The sequence below is a fragment of the Atractosteus spatula genome, chromosome 23 (assembly GCF_055471065.1).
Source record: "Atractosteus spatula isolate fAtrSpa1 chromosome 23, fAtrSpa1.hap1, whole genome shotgun sequence".
Taxonomy (NCBI): domain Eukaryota; kingdom Metazoa; phylum Chordata; class Actinopteri; order Semionotiformes; family Lepisosteidae; genus Atractosteus; species Atractosteus spatula.
This window is the reverse complement of record NC_142728.1, coordinates 7,588,824-7,604,942: the sequence shown is the minus strand read 5'-3', so window position 1 is coordinate 7,604,942 and position 16,119 is coordinate 7,588,824. Positions and strand designations below refer to the sequence as shown.

Below are 16,119 nucleotides of genomic sequence, written 5' to 3'. Positions count from 1 at the left end.
ATGAATCACTGCAGAACAATACTACAGTATGTCTATAAATAGTTTAAGGGACTGGCAAATACAATAACCCACCACAATCACTACGCTGAACAACCTAGCATTTCTAAAGTAATTGTCCAAACGAACCTTATCAGACAGATCATTTAAAGAAGAGGAAATATTCAGCATGTGGGTGTACTGCAGGCTACAGAAATGCCAGATACTGTATGAATATTTTTAGGGTACAAAAGACGGCCTCTTAACAAGTTAAGTCAGATTTGACACTAATGCAAATTAAACAAGTTAAATGTATAATAGGTTGTCATTTCATTGTCATAATTAGTTGTTAATTTCTGGGCTTTAAAGATTTAGCTCTTAAAGTAATGTTAGCATTTATCTCAGAACTGTAACACAAATGTCTCTATGCATCTACTTTAGCAACAAGATGGAAGACGCTATTCTTAAGATCTATATATTGAAAACAATAAAGCTAGTCATTCAAGCACATTTTTCTGAAGCATGATATAAATAAAACTGACCTAAAAATAATGCTATGTCCCAGATAATGTTTTAGTCACTGCCACCAACAGGTGTTTTAAGATCAACCTTAACTAACCTTAAACACAGCACTGTAATAGACCATTGCCAAAACCCTACAGAGTATCTGGCAACCAGTCAGCTTGATTGGCATCTGCAGGTGCTCACTCCAAACACAGGTGAAGCTCTATGGCCTAGATATAGCGAGTTTGAGTCTGGGTCATGTCGCTCGCCAGCTTTGACCAGCATTCCCCATGTAGTTGTGCACAACTGGCAAAGCACAGAGAGGAAAGGGCTGTGATTGATCTACCAGGGCTTTCTCTTCTCTGAGGTGAAACAGCAGTGTCTTTGTGCCAGTTCCTGAGCTCCTGCAGGTTTTCAGTGACAAGGGCAACCATATCAGAACATTCAATAAAGAGGACACTATCTCAAGAAGGGGAGGAGAGGGGTATTTGTACCAGTATCTGTTACTGTACATCACATTGTATTAATTCCATACAACATGTTATATAATATAAGTATACTTTATACAGTATCTAACATTAATATACTGCATAAAATATATACTGTAACAATATATCTTGTTTGTCACAGAGACAACAGAGACAGATAGAGGTCTTCTTCCCCAGCTCTCTTTTTGAAAGCACAGGAATCTCATCTTTAGTTCTGCAGTGACTTTGCACTTTCACTTTGGCATTGTGGTTAGGGAGAGCAAAATAAAATACAGTATCAAATAAAGATTTCTGAAGATTCTATTGAAATATTGAATTCTTATTGAAGAAATGCTGCCCTGTAGCTGTGTGCAGTACAGAATGAGATAAGACACTGCAATCACCACCAGGGCTGAGCCAGGGGTGAAGAATTAGGAAGAATCATACCTGTTCAGAAGGAAAACTAGACACGTCTGCGACTGTAATCAACACACAGTCTCTCTCTCAAGTGATCGACACTCTCCTCGTGTCAAGAGCCATGTTGCACTGAAAACCTTTAGGGATAAAGAATAAGGGAAAAATCCAAGACGTTTAAAGGTATCTGAAAATTCCTCCCAGACAGAGAGTTAAGAACTAAAAAGGATGACATGTCTGGGAAAATACAAATTCATAGTAACCCTAACCATGACTTCAGTGTGGGCTAATCCTCCAATTAGTACTCCAATCATGAGAGCAGGACTGTGTGTCAAAAGATGGGTTGATGTAGTATGTTCATCCTTAATCATTCTCTCTGTACAAGACAGAAGTCAATTTTATAAAATAAATGTAAAGAAAAACTGGATGGGTATAAAATGAAATATACAATGAACAGTAAATGTTTTTTTACATCTATTCAACTTATGACACCCTTATGACAACTATTACGCTTATGACACATCCATGGAAAACGGTACAGTATTTTATACTGTAACAAGTTAAAGTGATGCAGTGAGAAAAACAAAAATGCTACCAGAACATACCTGGGATGTATAAAAACTATAAATACAAAACTATATTCAGTGTTACATTACATTTAAAAAGTAATGACAATAATTCCAAAAGCTGTCTTAACATTAATTCATGACATAGAATCAGCCTTGACTTCATATGCTCCAGACATCTTTCAGCACAATCTAAGTTGTTAAATTAAGAAAGATTGGTAAACTTGCTTATTAATCTATATTTTCGGTTACTTGTTACTGGCTTTCCGTCTTTGACTAAATTCATAGTACAGATAAAGTTTTTACGGATACAAATTAGTGGGACACGTGAATAAATTACTGTAGTTTCAGGTGAGCCTTCTTGATGACTCAACTTGCAAAGGGGCAGGTTGAACTCTTTGATCACCGATTCAAACCTGGGTCACGGCACTAGCTGACTGTGAATGGGATTCCTGAAGTTCTCCAGAGCCCTGGAAATTCCCAAAATCTGAGCGAACCCCGGCCAACTCATCTCATCTTACCCCTCCAACCATTTTCTAACCATTTCTTCCAATTCGGGGTCACGGGGGAGACAGAGCCTATCCCAGAAAGCACTGGGCGCAAGGCAGGGTACACCCTGGATAGGACGCCAGTCCATCACAGGGCAGACACACAGACAGAGACACACACTCACACCAGGGTGAATTTCTCAGCAGCCAATTAACCTACCAGCCTTTGGGACTGTGGGAGGAAACCAGAGCACCCCAAGATAACCCACGGGAACACAGGGACAACATACAAACTCCACACAGACAGCACCCCAGGAATTGCACCCAGGGCCCCAGCACTGTGACGCAGCAATGCCAACCATTGCTCCACAGTGTCACCTCCTTATCGAACCCACTCCAGGATAATGGTGCACTTTTAATGGATCGATGGGATGTTCAAATGTCTCCTCTTATTGAATGGCCAAAGCTCAGGATGTTATGTAATAGGTAAGCTTACCTCTTACCTCTTAATTTAGAGATACAAGCCTAAATGCCAGATTCACAACACTCTGGTTTCCAAAAACTGCTCTACTGTAGTGGAATCCTAACATTTCCAAGTTAGTACTTCATGAATTTCTATTTCTACTATTTCTGTAATTAACCAATAAATTCATAGTACTGTATTTTGGTAATACAGTTAGTATGGTTTAATCGCTGTTTTAATGATTGATGACAATGGCACACAGTTAATAACCTATTTTTGTGTCCTCTAACAATGTAAAGACACCTTTAGTGGCCTCAGACTACTTGGAATTTGGCCGAAAATATTTTCTGAAAATATGATTTAGTAGTTGAGCAACACAGAGCACTGACAGGAGCTCAGGACATTCATCGTACTTTTAGGAAAAGGCTGTTGAAAATTACTACAGCAAAGGAAAGTAAATGAAAATGAAATAACTCAGACAGAGGCCTCGGGTTCAACAGCACGTATGCCTCTTTAGATATGAGATGCCAATCTGGACATACTGAGCACACATAGTTATGTTCAGAGGAGAATTTTAACAAACTACCAGGTCCCTGGCAGATGTACGTTTACTTTCTAACATGTAGGAAAAAAAAACAGAAAATGAGTATAACTAGGTCTACCAGAGGCGGACTTGCTCCGACAAGTAAACCACCCCTGTAAAGCTCAACTTTGGTATACCATGGTAAAAAAGGTGGTAAAGGTGAGTGAAGGACTTTGAAATGCTGTAACATAATAAAGCAGTGTAAAACTGGATTATAAAAGTGGGAAAAGGGACAAGGCAGATGTACCTTTTAAACTTTCGGTAATGGTAGTCATGTTTCAGAATACAGTAGATAGATAAGACTTTATTAATCCCGTAGGGAAATTGAATACTGTTCCTGAGCATTTTTGAACCCTGTTTCACATATATGGCAAGCATACAGCACCCAATTTCTACCTTCTAAATAGCCTCGGCACTTTTTGTGCTACTACAACTGGTGACAGAGCTCTAATCCTAACTTGCACTCTTTGTACTTCAAAACATTTCTCAGAACATGGCCATCCTTTAATCTACTCTGGGTACTCAGTTGACAGATCACAGTCTGTAAGATCATGGAATATGAGAGTTATCAGCCTAGAGGGCCGTTATTCTTGGTATCAAGTCAGTGCCTGCTAACCTGTGCATAAACAATACAAAGATACACACAGCATCACAAAATTACTGATAAATTTTACAGTACCTTTATATTAATTTGCTTCACCTCAATTAAGATATTTTTTTGTGTTTAAAGAGACATCGTTGCTGGGACAGAAGCGACAACATTAACCTTCGCCAAAATAGATGAATATGCAGTACTTCATTCCACACAATAATTTAATCTGCTAAAGAAACGACTACAAAATTATCAAAGTCACAAGCATCAACAAAATGAAGGAGGTTGCTAGTGAATGGGGTGACAAAAGTAACAAAGTTTTGTCTTTTTCTTGTACACACACTTGAAGTTTAGTAAACAGTCAATAAGCGCAATAAACAACAATATACAACTACATGTATTTCTTATCGTAAACAAATTTAGTAAACAAAAAACTCTCATTTATATTAGCAAATGTTGCAGAATCTTTGTTGTGCAAAAGGACTTGCCGAACTTAACAGAAACGTACAAACACATTAGTACATTAGAAATTAACACAAATCGCAGCCTTGCTGTGTCACTGCTTTGCTTACTCACCAGACACCCTGATCCATCCTTGGTGTTGACTTTGCGACAGATAAAACATCAAATTTTCCATTCTCTCCTTGACTGAATCCATTTTTGACGTCTTACGGCCGAAATAACAGTGTCCGTTAGCGAATTGGACAATCTCCACCTCTCATAACCCTCCGACTTGAGACTACGTCCGAATCGAGCAGCGATAACTTCACTTCAGAAAAACCTAAACGATGTGCTTACAGTATATATACCTCAACGCCAGATGCAGTACTCCAGTCTGAGTACTGACTGTTACAAGGAGAAAAATATATATATTTTTACAAAAGATTTACGGTCAGCAGTTTGTGCCGCCCTAGTTTGCATTACCGTTTTCTTCCCAGCTAACCGACATAGAAATGTCTTAAAAGTTTTAATATTCTCGGGGCAGTAAAACAACTTTGTTCCGGAAAGAAACGAGCAACATTCAGTTCGTAAACCGTGTCAATAAAATTGACAGCAAGGTGATGTACAACCTCTGCAGGTATGAGCAGACAAGGTAGTCCGGATGAATATTAAGAGAGGTGCCAAATATTTAGTCATTTTAAAAAGCTGCCTCCGTTTATCTCTAGATAACGACTTAGCGTCCATCAAAGACACGTGAGGTTAAAATAACGCTAGGCGTACTTGTTAATAATGAGACAATTTATAAAAATGCACCTGTGCAGACAGGGTAAATTAATTCACCTGTTGCCCTCCGCACGAGTAAAAGCATTACTGTTGTTGTTTCAAACCGCAAGGTGCTGTACCTACGCCTAGTACAAGTCGCCCCGTTTCTCACCGAGGGCAGTATTTCTTTTTTTAAATCTCTCCCTCCGAACTGCGGGTAACACTGCGCTCCCAACCGCCCAGACTGGAAGCGAGCCGCAGCGTGACTGACACCAGCTTCCACCACAGAGACGGGGCGCTTCCGCGCAAGGCAGATAAGTGGGCGTTTCAGCTGGCGGAGAGCGGAGAGCGGAGACCGGCGCCGGGGCAGGCGAGTGAGACTCCGGGCTCTTGAGGGCTCGATGGTCGGTCGTGCGTCGTGTGTCGAACTTGACGATGAACGTGCGGCAGCCGGACCGGAGCGGTGTTCCCCATCGACCGCCTCCGGTGCTCCACTGCGGGTTTAATCACTGCAGGGAAGAGCGGTGAAGATAAGATTGCTTAAATACTAAAGAATGCAGGTAGAAAGGCAATGCTATGGCGTAAGCTGTGTCATAAAGGAAACTCCTGTTTAAAGATTGGTATGCGTTGGTTAAACAGGGCAGAAGTTCAGAAGTAAATAATAATAATGTCATGTTTTGCCCTTTATACCTTCAGCGATGAGAATCAACTTAACGTCAATACACATTGCATACTGTACATAGACCTGATAAGTCAGTTAAGAACGGAAAATCGATTAAAATGATAACCTGGCCAAGACAAGCTTCACACATTATAGCACAGTAAAAAAAGCACTCATAGAAATCGTTTAAAATTTAAATAAAAAGAGAGGAGTTGGGCCATAAGGCAGTAATTGATCTTGAAGGGTTAAATCTGTTATAAGTAATATAGGTTACTGCAGGGTTCGGTTTCTGGTGTGCTGTCTGCTCACGCTTCCTCCCACAGTTAAAAAACGTACTGGCGGCTTAATTGGCTTCTGGGAAAAACTGGCCCTGGTGCGAATGTGTGTGTGCTTTTGTCTGTGTGTGCCCTGTGAAAGACTGTTGTCCTGTCCAGGCTGTATTCTTCCTTGCACCCGTTGCTTGTTGATATAGGCTCTGGCATCCCCATGACCCTATATTGTATAAAGCAGTTAAACAATGGATGAAAAGGTGTTTTCCCAATTAAAATTACATAAACGAACCTCAGTATCAGTATCATGAGGTATCAGTACATTTCCATGGTTGAAATATGTTTGGAAAATACAGAGTGGCACATCACAGGTTAACTATAGGTACGTTTGTGCATAAAAAAAAATATACATCAAAATAGCATATGTAGTTTTGCAGTATCAGAGTGTTATTTGTATCTTCTACATTAGGACATGTCCATAATGACATCGCTGAAAGTTGTACGCTATTTTTACAGAGCAAAACAGAAGGTTTGCTATCGATGTTTTAAATCTCCACACTGATGTCCTGTAAGTTACTGTGGAGTCCCACCAGCTGCTGCTGTGAGATAAGAGGAATGCGAGACAAGTGTGAGATCCTGCCAGAGACTTTCCAGCTACCCCACCTTTGAAAGACACATCTGGGTAACTGAGACCCTAGAACTCACTTACAGCTTCTCTTGGTGACCAGTAATGGTTATTATAGTGCTGAAAGTGGTGTTCCATGGCACCAATCTGACCCCTGGGCGGAGTGGTGGCACTGTGGCTAAGGATCTGCGTCTGTGGCTGGAAGGTTTCTGGTTTAAATCCCACTCCATTGGGCTCCTGAGCAAGGCCCTTAACTCCAGCTGCTCCAGGGGCACCATATACAGGTAAATGGCTGACCCTGCGCACTGACCCCAAGCTTCTTTCTCCCTGTCTGTGTGCCTGTGTGTCTCATGGAGAGCAATTTGGGGTATGCAAAAAGACAAATTCCTAATGCAGGAAATTGTATATGGCTAATAAAGTGATCCTATCTCAATTTAGCTCACTTCTGCAACCATGAGTGATAACTCTGAACCCGAATGAGCACTGTTCTGCTCTAAGACGACACACTGAGTCACATAACTCCGTCAGGTAAGCTTTTAATTGTATTAATTAGGCAATTAAGAGCTGAAATCCTGGAATGATTCTGTGTTGGGGGAAAAAATGTGAAGCCCTTTGATCAGAGGGGGGAGTGTGGAGTCTTTGGTGTCTGGCAGTTAATTATTTTTGAAAAGGAAAAAAAAAATCTTCCATCTCTTCTGTGATAGCGCCTTTCTCTGTCTTTCCAACAATAGCTTGCTCCATCTCATTTGCCCATCTTTTTGTGTCTGGCAATTGATCTGTCTGTTTATTCATCAGCCTTTTATTAGCTGAACACCAGGACATGTAGCTGAGAGGAAGGCTACATTTCTATAATTACCCCCAGGACTCAACAACAACTCCTCATGCACGTTTCCCGTAGAGAGTTTAAAATCACTTAAAAGATTCCTCACAGCGAGGTAAAAATACACAGTAATCAATGGAACCGTCAGACCGAGCTCAAAAAAAGTTTAATCAATTTCCCTGAGATAAACCCACTTGGTTTCCTAAACGTAAAAGCTTTCTGAACTCAAATTGCAAAGGAAAGTAACCAATTCTGCCACTTTATTTAAAGTGGGTTATAAACAGAGCGATTTATTGTATCCATTGTCTGGGATTTACGTCAGCATGCCTAAAATTTATTCTGAACAAATATACTGGAGATGGTTTCTAAAAGATGAAACGTAGAATGGATGCATAATATCAGGAAAGCACATTTACACACGTAAGTGTAACCTTAAACTACAAAAGAAAAGATGATTTAATCAGAACCCAAATTCTGTGACATTGATAGTTGCATCACTGAATATGTACAGTTACTGCTTTTTCTTCCCACAACATTAAGGAAAATATCAATGGACAGTTTGTACAGCACTCCTGTCATTTTCAGCACTCTGTGAATACCCATCTCCAGCTCATTTGACCATTCAATTCACATGGAATTGATTCGAAGCAACCCATTCAAGTTAGACAAAAGCAGGCGTCACTGTACATGGACAAATCACAAGGTTGTGAATGAAACACCTTCCTGATGAAGACAGACACCTATGATTTATAATCGGCCCAGGTAAAAAGAGCCAAATTTACAGATAGAAGAAAAAACGTTAATATGACAGAAATCTGTGTAAGTATTGTTGAGCTTCAGAGTTGCCACATACAGTATATGATTAAACCAACACTCAGTTTGCCTGTGGGTAAACTTCCTTTTCTGAGTCTGTTCTTTAGAAAGAGGGGGTCAGTAGTTCGTACAATGCATATTTTGCTGCATTCTATATTCAAAGGCAAGCACAAGAAGCTTGGTGTTCTATTTCTGCTCACTTGTCCGTTATTGCTAAGAACAAATCAAAAATAAACAATAAAGGAAAGCTTTTTTTTTGGGTGAGTGCTGGGCATGGATTGGTTTTACTGCATTTCATATTCCAAAGAGTACAGCAGTTCTGTCTTTGCAGAATGGTTTGGTGTGTGGTCCCATAACGAAGCAAAAATGGGGGGATTCTTATTTTTTATTCGTTTGTTTGCATTGAACACACATAAGGTCATTCTTCTTCAGCTACTTGCTGATCTTATTTATTGTGCCCGGAAATCCCATGATGAAGTTTACTCCCACTGTGTACCTTTTTTTCCATACCAGTGACCACTGAAACACACATGACAGATCATATTGTAATGCACTTCGACCTATTTAGAACTATCAATAGCACCGTAAAGTTCTTCAAAGACTTAAGTGTAGAACTACAGTACATGGAAAGTGCTTTGGTCATTTCAGGCTTTAAAAGTTGTAGCCTCTTGGATGTCAGACCGCATGAGGTGCTAAATATTTCAAGCCTGTTAACTTATTTAAAATTGCACTGAGTGATGTATGAAGCTACATGTTAAATATAACACTTTCTTATTTATGTATGAGTACAGGGGGGCTGCAGCTTGTAAAAGACGGAATGGATCAAATTGCTATGGAATAGGAGCCTTGTTAGTTTTTTATGTATTATAATTTAATACTCAGCTCCCTGGGAGTGTTTTTTCATGTTATAATCTTGAAGGTTTAAGTCTGTGTGTACACCTGTATGTGGGACTATATTTCATGTAGGATTACATATTTGGATTTTATATATAAATAGGTCACGCTGTTGTACATGCAAAATTTATACTCACACAATACATTCTTTGTACTGTATCTGTAATTGTTAGGTTAGCTTGCAGATGTTTTTAATTACTATTAACACACATATTTTCTAACTTAATGGTCGGAGTGGTGACACTGTGGCTAAGGATCTGTGCCTGTGGCTGGGAGGTTGCCGGTTCAAATCCCGTGGCCGTCAGAGGAATCCTACTCTGTTGGGCCCCTGAGCAAGCCCCTTAACCCCAACTGCTCCAGGGGCGCCATATTAATGGCTGACCCTGCGCTCTGACCTCAAGCTTCTCTCTCCCCGTCTGTGTGTCTCATGGAAAGCAAGCTGGGGTATGCGAAAAGACAAATTCCTAATGCAAAAAATTGTATATGGCTAATAAAGAGATCTTAAAAAAAAAGTATTTGTGTTTTGAAATTAAGGTTTCAATTAGATTGAAGTGTTTAGCATCGTATGACTGAGAATAGTCGCAGTGTCTGAAATATTTTCAGCTTTTCTTCGGTGAACATTTCTTTTCTGACAGCTTTGAAATGTTATGCAGATCGGATGATACTCTGGAAGACAATAAAAATCCAATTTCATAATTGGATGACACCTTTTGCAGCTTCAAACGGCAGAGTCCTCCGTTGTTTATCAATACAATATGCAGAAGAAATAACCTTGGTCTACGCTGGCTGTGACAGGTGTCTCACCACCTTTGGTCAGAGTGCTGATGGATTGCTTAGGTACCCATCACCAATTCACGAACATCGAACTGACAATCTTTTCCAGACACCAAAACATCCCCTAAGCACATGGTACTTTTTAATTCGGATTGGTAACCTTGCCATATTCCTGACCTGTGTGAAGCTTTGGCCAATACTGCTATTTCAGAGATTTAGAGCTGTCCAATGACTTTACGAGGCCCGTAAAAGTTTAAGATGCACCAAATCCCACAAGAGATCCATTAAGCAAATCCCAAGCTTGAACACTGCATATATGAAGGAATGGCTGTGTAACCCTGGATGTGAAGGGGTTGGTAACTGAGCTGTGACTGCAAGAGACCAGGTTGCTTGTGGTAGTCCACATGGCACCAGGCAGAAATATTACCCTGTGCAACACATTCTATCAGAGCTAAGCATCAATAACACCCCTGATCATCATATTTCTTTTATCCGTTTCAGTCCAATTAAACAACACAGTTCTAGGCATCATTAAAAGTGAGCAAAACCTTTGTTCATTAGAGAAAATGACCTCTCTCCTTTTTCCTTGGCCAAGGTTACCTGCATCTGCTATCCTGTGTCACAGGACAAGTCAATGTTGAAGAATAAGGGTTTTGCAGTTGTTAACATCATGATAGCACAACATAAACTGCAAGGCATTTGGAGGCTGTTCTGTTACTAACTGACCAGTTTCAAGTCACAATGACAGAATTTCCTCACAGTTCGAGCTAGCAGAAACGGGCTCGGAAAAGTACCATCTTCCTGTGGTGACGCAATGGGCTACCTGTACAAACACGATCACAAGCGCTGCCATTTGTCCTAACATGGACCAACAGAAGAGAAATGGTTGCTGGGTGAATGTTAAAAAGATTTCAATCTAGCATTGCTCGCCATCCCAAGTGGCTGTTTCCTCTCTGATCAACAGGAGTGTCATCTTGCAGATGAATGTTAAAACTCATTAAATCTATTATTTTTGAAGAGACGAGTTCCGCATAATGCATGCACATCAGGACAGCCACCCTTTGAAGGGCATTTCACGGCATTTGTGCAGTTCTCTTTGTCACGCGCTGTCATAAAGAAACACTGATATACACTACAATTTATCCAAACAGCAAAATATTCCCTAAGTATTTTCAAACAACCGATTTTCTGAATTATTTTCCATTAAGAATATTTGATCGCACGTCATTATAATGTAAGGAATTGTCAGGCTATATTCACCCAGAGGTGCAGAGAACTAGGATTATAATGCTTTGCTGTAGCACAGTGCTTTACTTTGTAGAGAGGTTCATTATGATTCTGTTGCATGCACGTTTCTGCCCACTAACTATATGTTGATAAGGCTCATTAAGAATTAAAAAGGAGGTAGAAACAACAGTCCCCTGCTTTTTTTTAAATGCTAGCATTTCATGAATGATTATGCAGCCCTGACCGGATTCATCCTTTAGCCACTGTAAGCTAAGGCCTCATTAAAGATAGCCTGCTGTGACCATGATACAGTAATTGCTTACCTACTTGTTAAATATACTCCATTATTCTTCTTCCTTCTTTACTGCCTTGTACACCAGGGGGCCTCTTACTATTGAAGATGTATGCCAGAGGCAGATTTACACGTGGCAGTAAAAAAAGACTGTAGTTTATTCGTGAAGTATTAACAAGCCATTCATCTAGCTCAAGGCCGCAAGTGTAGCTCAGAGCACATTCAGTGGAATAGAACCCCAGATGAACCTTTGACTGTCAGTGCAGTCATTCAAAAATTATAAGTACGTTATCTGAAAAATACTCGAGAGCTTTCTGTGTTTTTCAGTTTTGATACCTGTCAGAACTGTAAGTGTGCTGTATTATGGGTCAATTGCATTTTATCTGTCCATCCTTTAGACTTGCAGCTACTGTGTTGGCCTCTAGATGTCACTGTGCGTTGAAAATGTAGCTAAAAAACAAAAACCATCTATCCATTTCCTAACTTCTTTATCCAATACAGGGTTGCATGGAAGCTAGTGCCTATCCTGGCAAGCAATAGGTGCAGGGCAGGATACACCCTGGATGGGATACCAGTCCACCACAGGGCAGACACACAGACAGAGACACACTCACACCAGGGTGAATTTCTCAGCAGCCAATTAACCTACCAGCTCACACCAGGGTCATTTTATTCCAGGAACCAATTAACTTACTTGCATGTCTTTGAACTGTGGGAGGAACTGGACCACCCAGAATAAACCCATATAAACATGGGAAGGACATACACACTCTGTGCAGACAGTACCCCATTAATTGAACCCAGGGCCCCAGTGGTGTGAGGTAGCAATGCTAACCCCTGTGTCACCGTGCCACCCCAATCAGATATTGGTCAAGGCTAAAAACTGCATGATTAAGACTGGAAACCTTTGAGGTTGTATTTAAAAAAGCGTTTTATAAAGAACAGCAAAAAATAGAATTCTCGGGAAAAGTCCTTTGGGAACATGTGAGAGAAATAGAAGAGGCCACAGTCCAATTATTTCAGAAGTTTGACTCTCAAATGTCAAGTTTAAGGTAACTTTCCTAAAAGCAGAAAAAAAAAGATTTTTGCCATCAGTGCACAAACAGCTATAGATCATCTCTACACTTGTGTGTTCCAGAAAACCGAGCACATCGTGCTACCAGAGATACAGAAAGAACGAACTCCAAACATCTAAGTAAAAGAAAAAGTTCTTGGCTCCGAAGATTCCTATTAACCAATATAGGATTTTGAAACGCGTTAGGAAAAATTTAATTCACATCTCAGTTTTTTGGGAGTTTGAAACTTGCCATATTACCTAACTTCTTATTTTTTCCGTCCTTTAATCAATAGCTCTAAAATCGCCCCATAATCATTGGAATTACCCAGTCACAGAACTGTTTGAGCATGCAAGAAATTCACAACCAAAAACATCTCAAATACAAAAACTCTGCTTCTAAAGCTTGTAAGTGTGAAGATCTTGGTGGATTCAACAACAAGGTAAAATTTAAGCAAGTGTATGTCCACCTAAAAATAAAGATCTATAAGAATATACAAACACAGAGGTATTCAGTGTGACTCATTCCTTTACACAACAGGAGTGTCTGTTTACGTCAATAACTCCCCCCCCCCCCCCAAGCCCTCAATTCTCAATTTCAAAACACAAGCTTGTGAGTAATAGGCACACAGCTGGATCTCCATTAGGGTTTGATGTCCTACCGTTTTAATTAGGGGATTTGAATAACAAATCCAGAAATACATCTTGTAAGGGCAGAGCATGAGAACATTTGGACTGTCTATCTGCCTCTTTTGCTGAATTCTACAAATGCAAATAGTAAGCTCATTAGTTTAGTAAATTATAAGAGACACAAGCATGTACTGAGGTGAAAGAAGATTTCCTCCATTTCACACCTGAAGACTGCTGTCTCTTCAGATATACCGAGTTTCTCTTAAAATCTGTCTATTCTAAATCATACAGTATGCTCGCTTGATGTGCAACCAGGGTCACCTGCAAGTAAAAGCAGCATATGAGTGATTATAATTTGGAGAGAGGAAACAGGCATGTGATTGGATATTGCTGGTGTGCTGTGGACAGGAACATTATATTAAAAGATGGAAGAAATCTAGGTTACATTGCAAGGAATAATAAGCGTGGGTTTCTAGCTCGACGGTCAACTGCCTAGAGATTTAGGGGCATAAAACATCCTTTTAAACCCCTCTAATTCTATAATATTTGAAACTGACATTGCTTGTTATTGCAGCTTTAAATTCAAATTATTTTTTTTTATGAATTGATGCATTACTTGAATGTATTTCTTGCAAGTAATACTATTCACCGATTCAGTCAAATAACAGTAAAATTGTTAAAGTACAGCAAATAGAGGGTACAGATAAGGGGCAAATGTCCATACTGGGGTGATGTAATTAATGGAATAGTTCCAGTATCAGAGTTTGGTTCATTGCTCTTCCTAATTTAAATCAATGATCTACATTCTGGTATACTTAGCAAACTTGATACGTTCGCAGATGGCAAACTATAAGGAGTAGCAAAACACTGCAGAAGCTGAAATGGGATGCATGCTGCTGGCAGAAACATACTGCAAATGTAAACCAGGAAAAACTGAGCTTGAAGAGTCTAAATATAAAGAGACTTGTTTCTACAGACAGCATTTGCATCTTCTAGATGTTGTAGGGAAGAAATAAAAAGACAAAAAGCAGGATACTGTGCTAAAATTGTACAATAAGCTAACAAGACCAGAACACAGCGTTTTGACAAGTTAGGTCACAATATTAAATGAGTATCCTAGTAAATCATCAACATGGATTTAGGAAAGCCTAACCAACTTGATAGAGTTCTTTGAACAAGCAAAAACAATAATGGATACAAACAGGGAACATGACCATGTGAATTTAGAATTTCAGAAAGCCTGGGATTATTTCAATTCCAGGCAGCAGGCATGTGGGAAAAGTGAGTGTGTGGATTGAGAACCAGTTAATACATAGAATAAGTACAGATAAGAGGTGAATAGTCAAACCGGAGTGATGTAATTAGTGGAGTACCCCAGGGATGTGCACTAGGATTGTGGTCCATATTCCGATATAGTTAGTAAACTTGCCAAGTTTTCTGATGATCTATAATTAAGAGAATTGGCAAACACCGTAGAAGCAGCAAGTAAAATTCAATTATTAGACAAAATCCACTGCACACAGGTGCAGAGCTTTATATGCAGGTAGCAAAAATAAATGCATCAATCAATTTCCTTTGCAATATCTAGAAGTTTCCCATTATTTTCCCAGGTATTTTTTGCTTCATCCTTGATGGTTCTTATGCAGTACTGTTGTAGTACTAAGCAACCTTTGTATTATTTATTTTAGCAGAAATTGCAGTATTCCTTTCAATTTCCCTCTTGGTCTTTCTAATATCTTTTTTTTACCTCTGCTTTCAATTCATTGTAAAATGAATTGGCAGAGGAACCTATTGTTTGCATATTGTTTGTTTGACACCTGAAGGCTCCACTGCCGAAATGTTATGTTTTCTTTCTTCTTTTTTCAGCACGGAATAAACCTATTACTTGTTCCTTTGCAGCCTAAGCATGCTGACGCAGCTACCCACCTGAACTACTATTGTTTGCATTGCTTGTTTTCCGTCAAAAAAAAGCCAGGCTGGTCAGTACATCAATAAAACTTGAAATCAACTTTCCATCTCTGTCTGGAGTAATTAATGTGAAAGTCCCCCACCGATACACTAACACAAGTGGGGGTCTTTCACACAGAATATATGCTCTCTGGGGCTAAGGTTCTGAGCCTGTGGCTGGAAGGTTGCCGGTTTGTATCCCGCGGCTGGCAGAGGAATCCTAGCCAGTTGGGCCCCTGAGCAAGGCCCTTAACCCCAACTGCTCCAGGGGCGCCGTATAAATGGCTGATCCTGCACTCTTACCCCAAGCTTCTCTCCCCGTCTGTCTCATGGAGAGCAAGTTGGGGTATGCGAAAAGACAAATTCCTAAAACAAGAAAATTGTATATGGCCAATAAGTGATCCACCTTAAAAACAGACTAGCCATCCTGTTATGAACAGAGGTGAAAGCATCCAGCCCTTGTGACTGCTTACCATAGTAAAAATGAATATGGTAATTTTTCACTGTTGGGCAGCACAGTGACACAGTAACCACTAACAGTGGTTAGAATTTCTGCCGTGCAGCCCTGGGGTCCTGGGATGCTGTCTGCATGGAGTCTGTATGTTCTTTCCGTGTTTGCGGCGGTTTCCTCCAGGTGCTCTGGGTTCCTCCCACAGTCCAAAGACATGCTGGTGGGTTAATTGGCTTATGGGAAAATTGACACCGGTGTGAGTGCGTGTCTGCATCTGCCCTGTGATGGACTGGTGTCCTGTCCGGGGTGTACCCTGCCTTGCGCCCATAGCTTGCAGGGATAGGCTCTAGCTCTCTATGCAATCCTGAATTGGATGAAGCAGTTAGAAAACTGCATCCATGATTGT

The 16,119-nt window shown here is 40.1% G+C and overlaps 1 protein-coding gene across 1 annotated transcript in view; it reads right to left on the bottom strand.

Moving 5' to 3' along the window:
- The window catches only part of LOC148816100 (disabled homolog 2-interacting protein-like), a 365,406-nt gene extending 360,695 nt beyond the window's left edge, over positions 1-4,711 (bottom strand). Inside the window, exon 1 of the mRNA XM_088940452.1 lies at positions 4,630-4,711. Coding sequence (XP_088796578.1) covers positions 4,630-4,711 — 82 coding nt within the window. The remainder of the gene's footprint in view (positions 1-4,629) is intronic.
- Between the last annotated feature and the right edge of the window lie 11,408 nt (positions 4,712-16,119).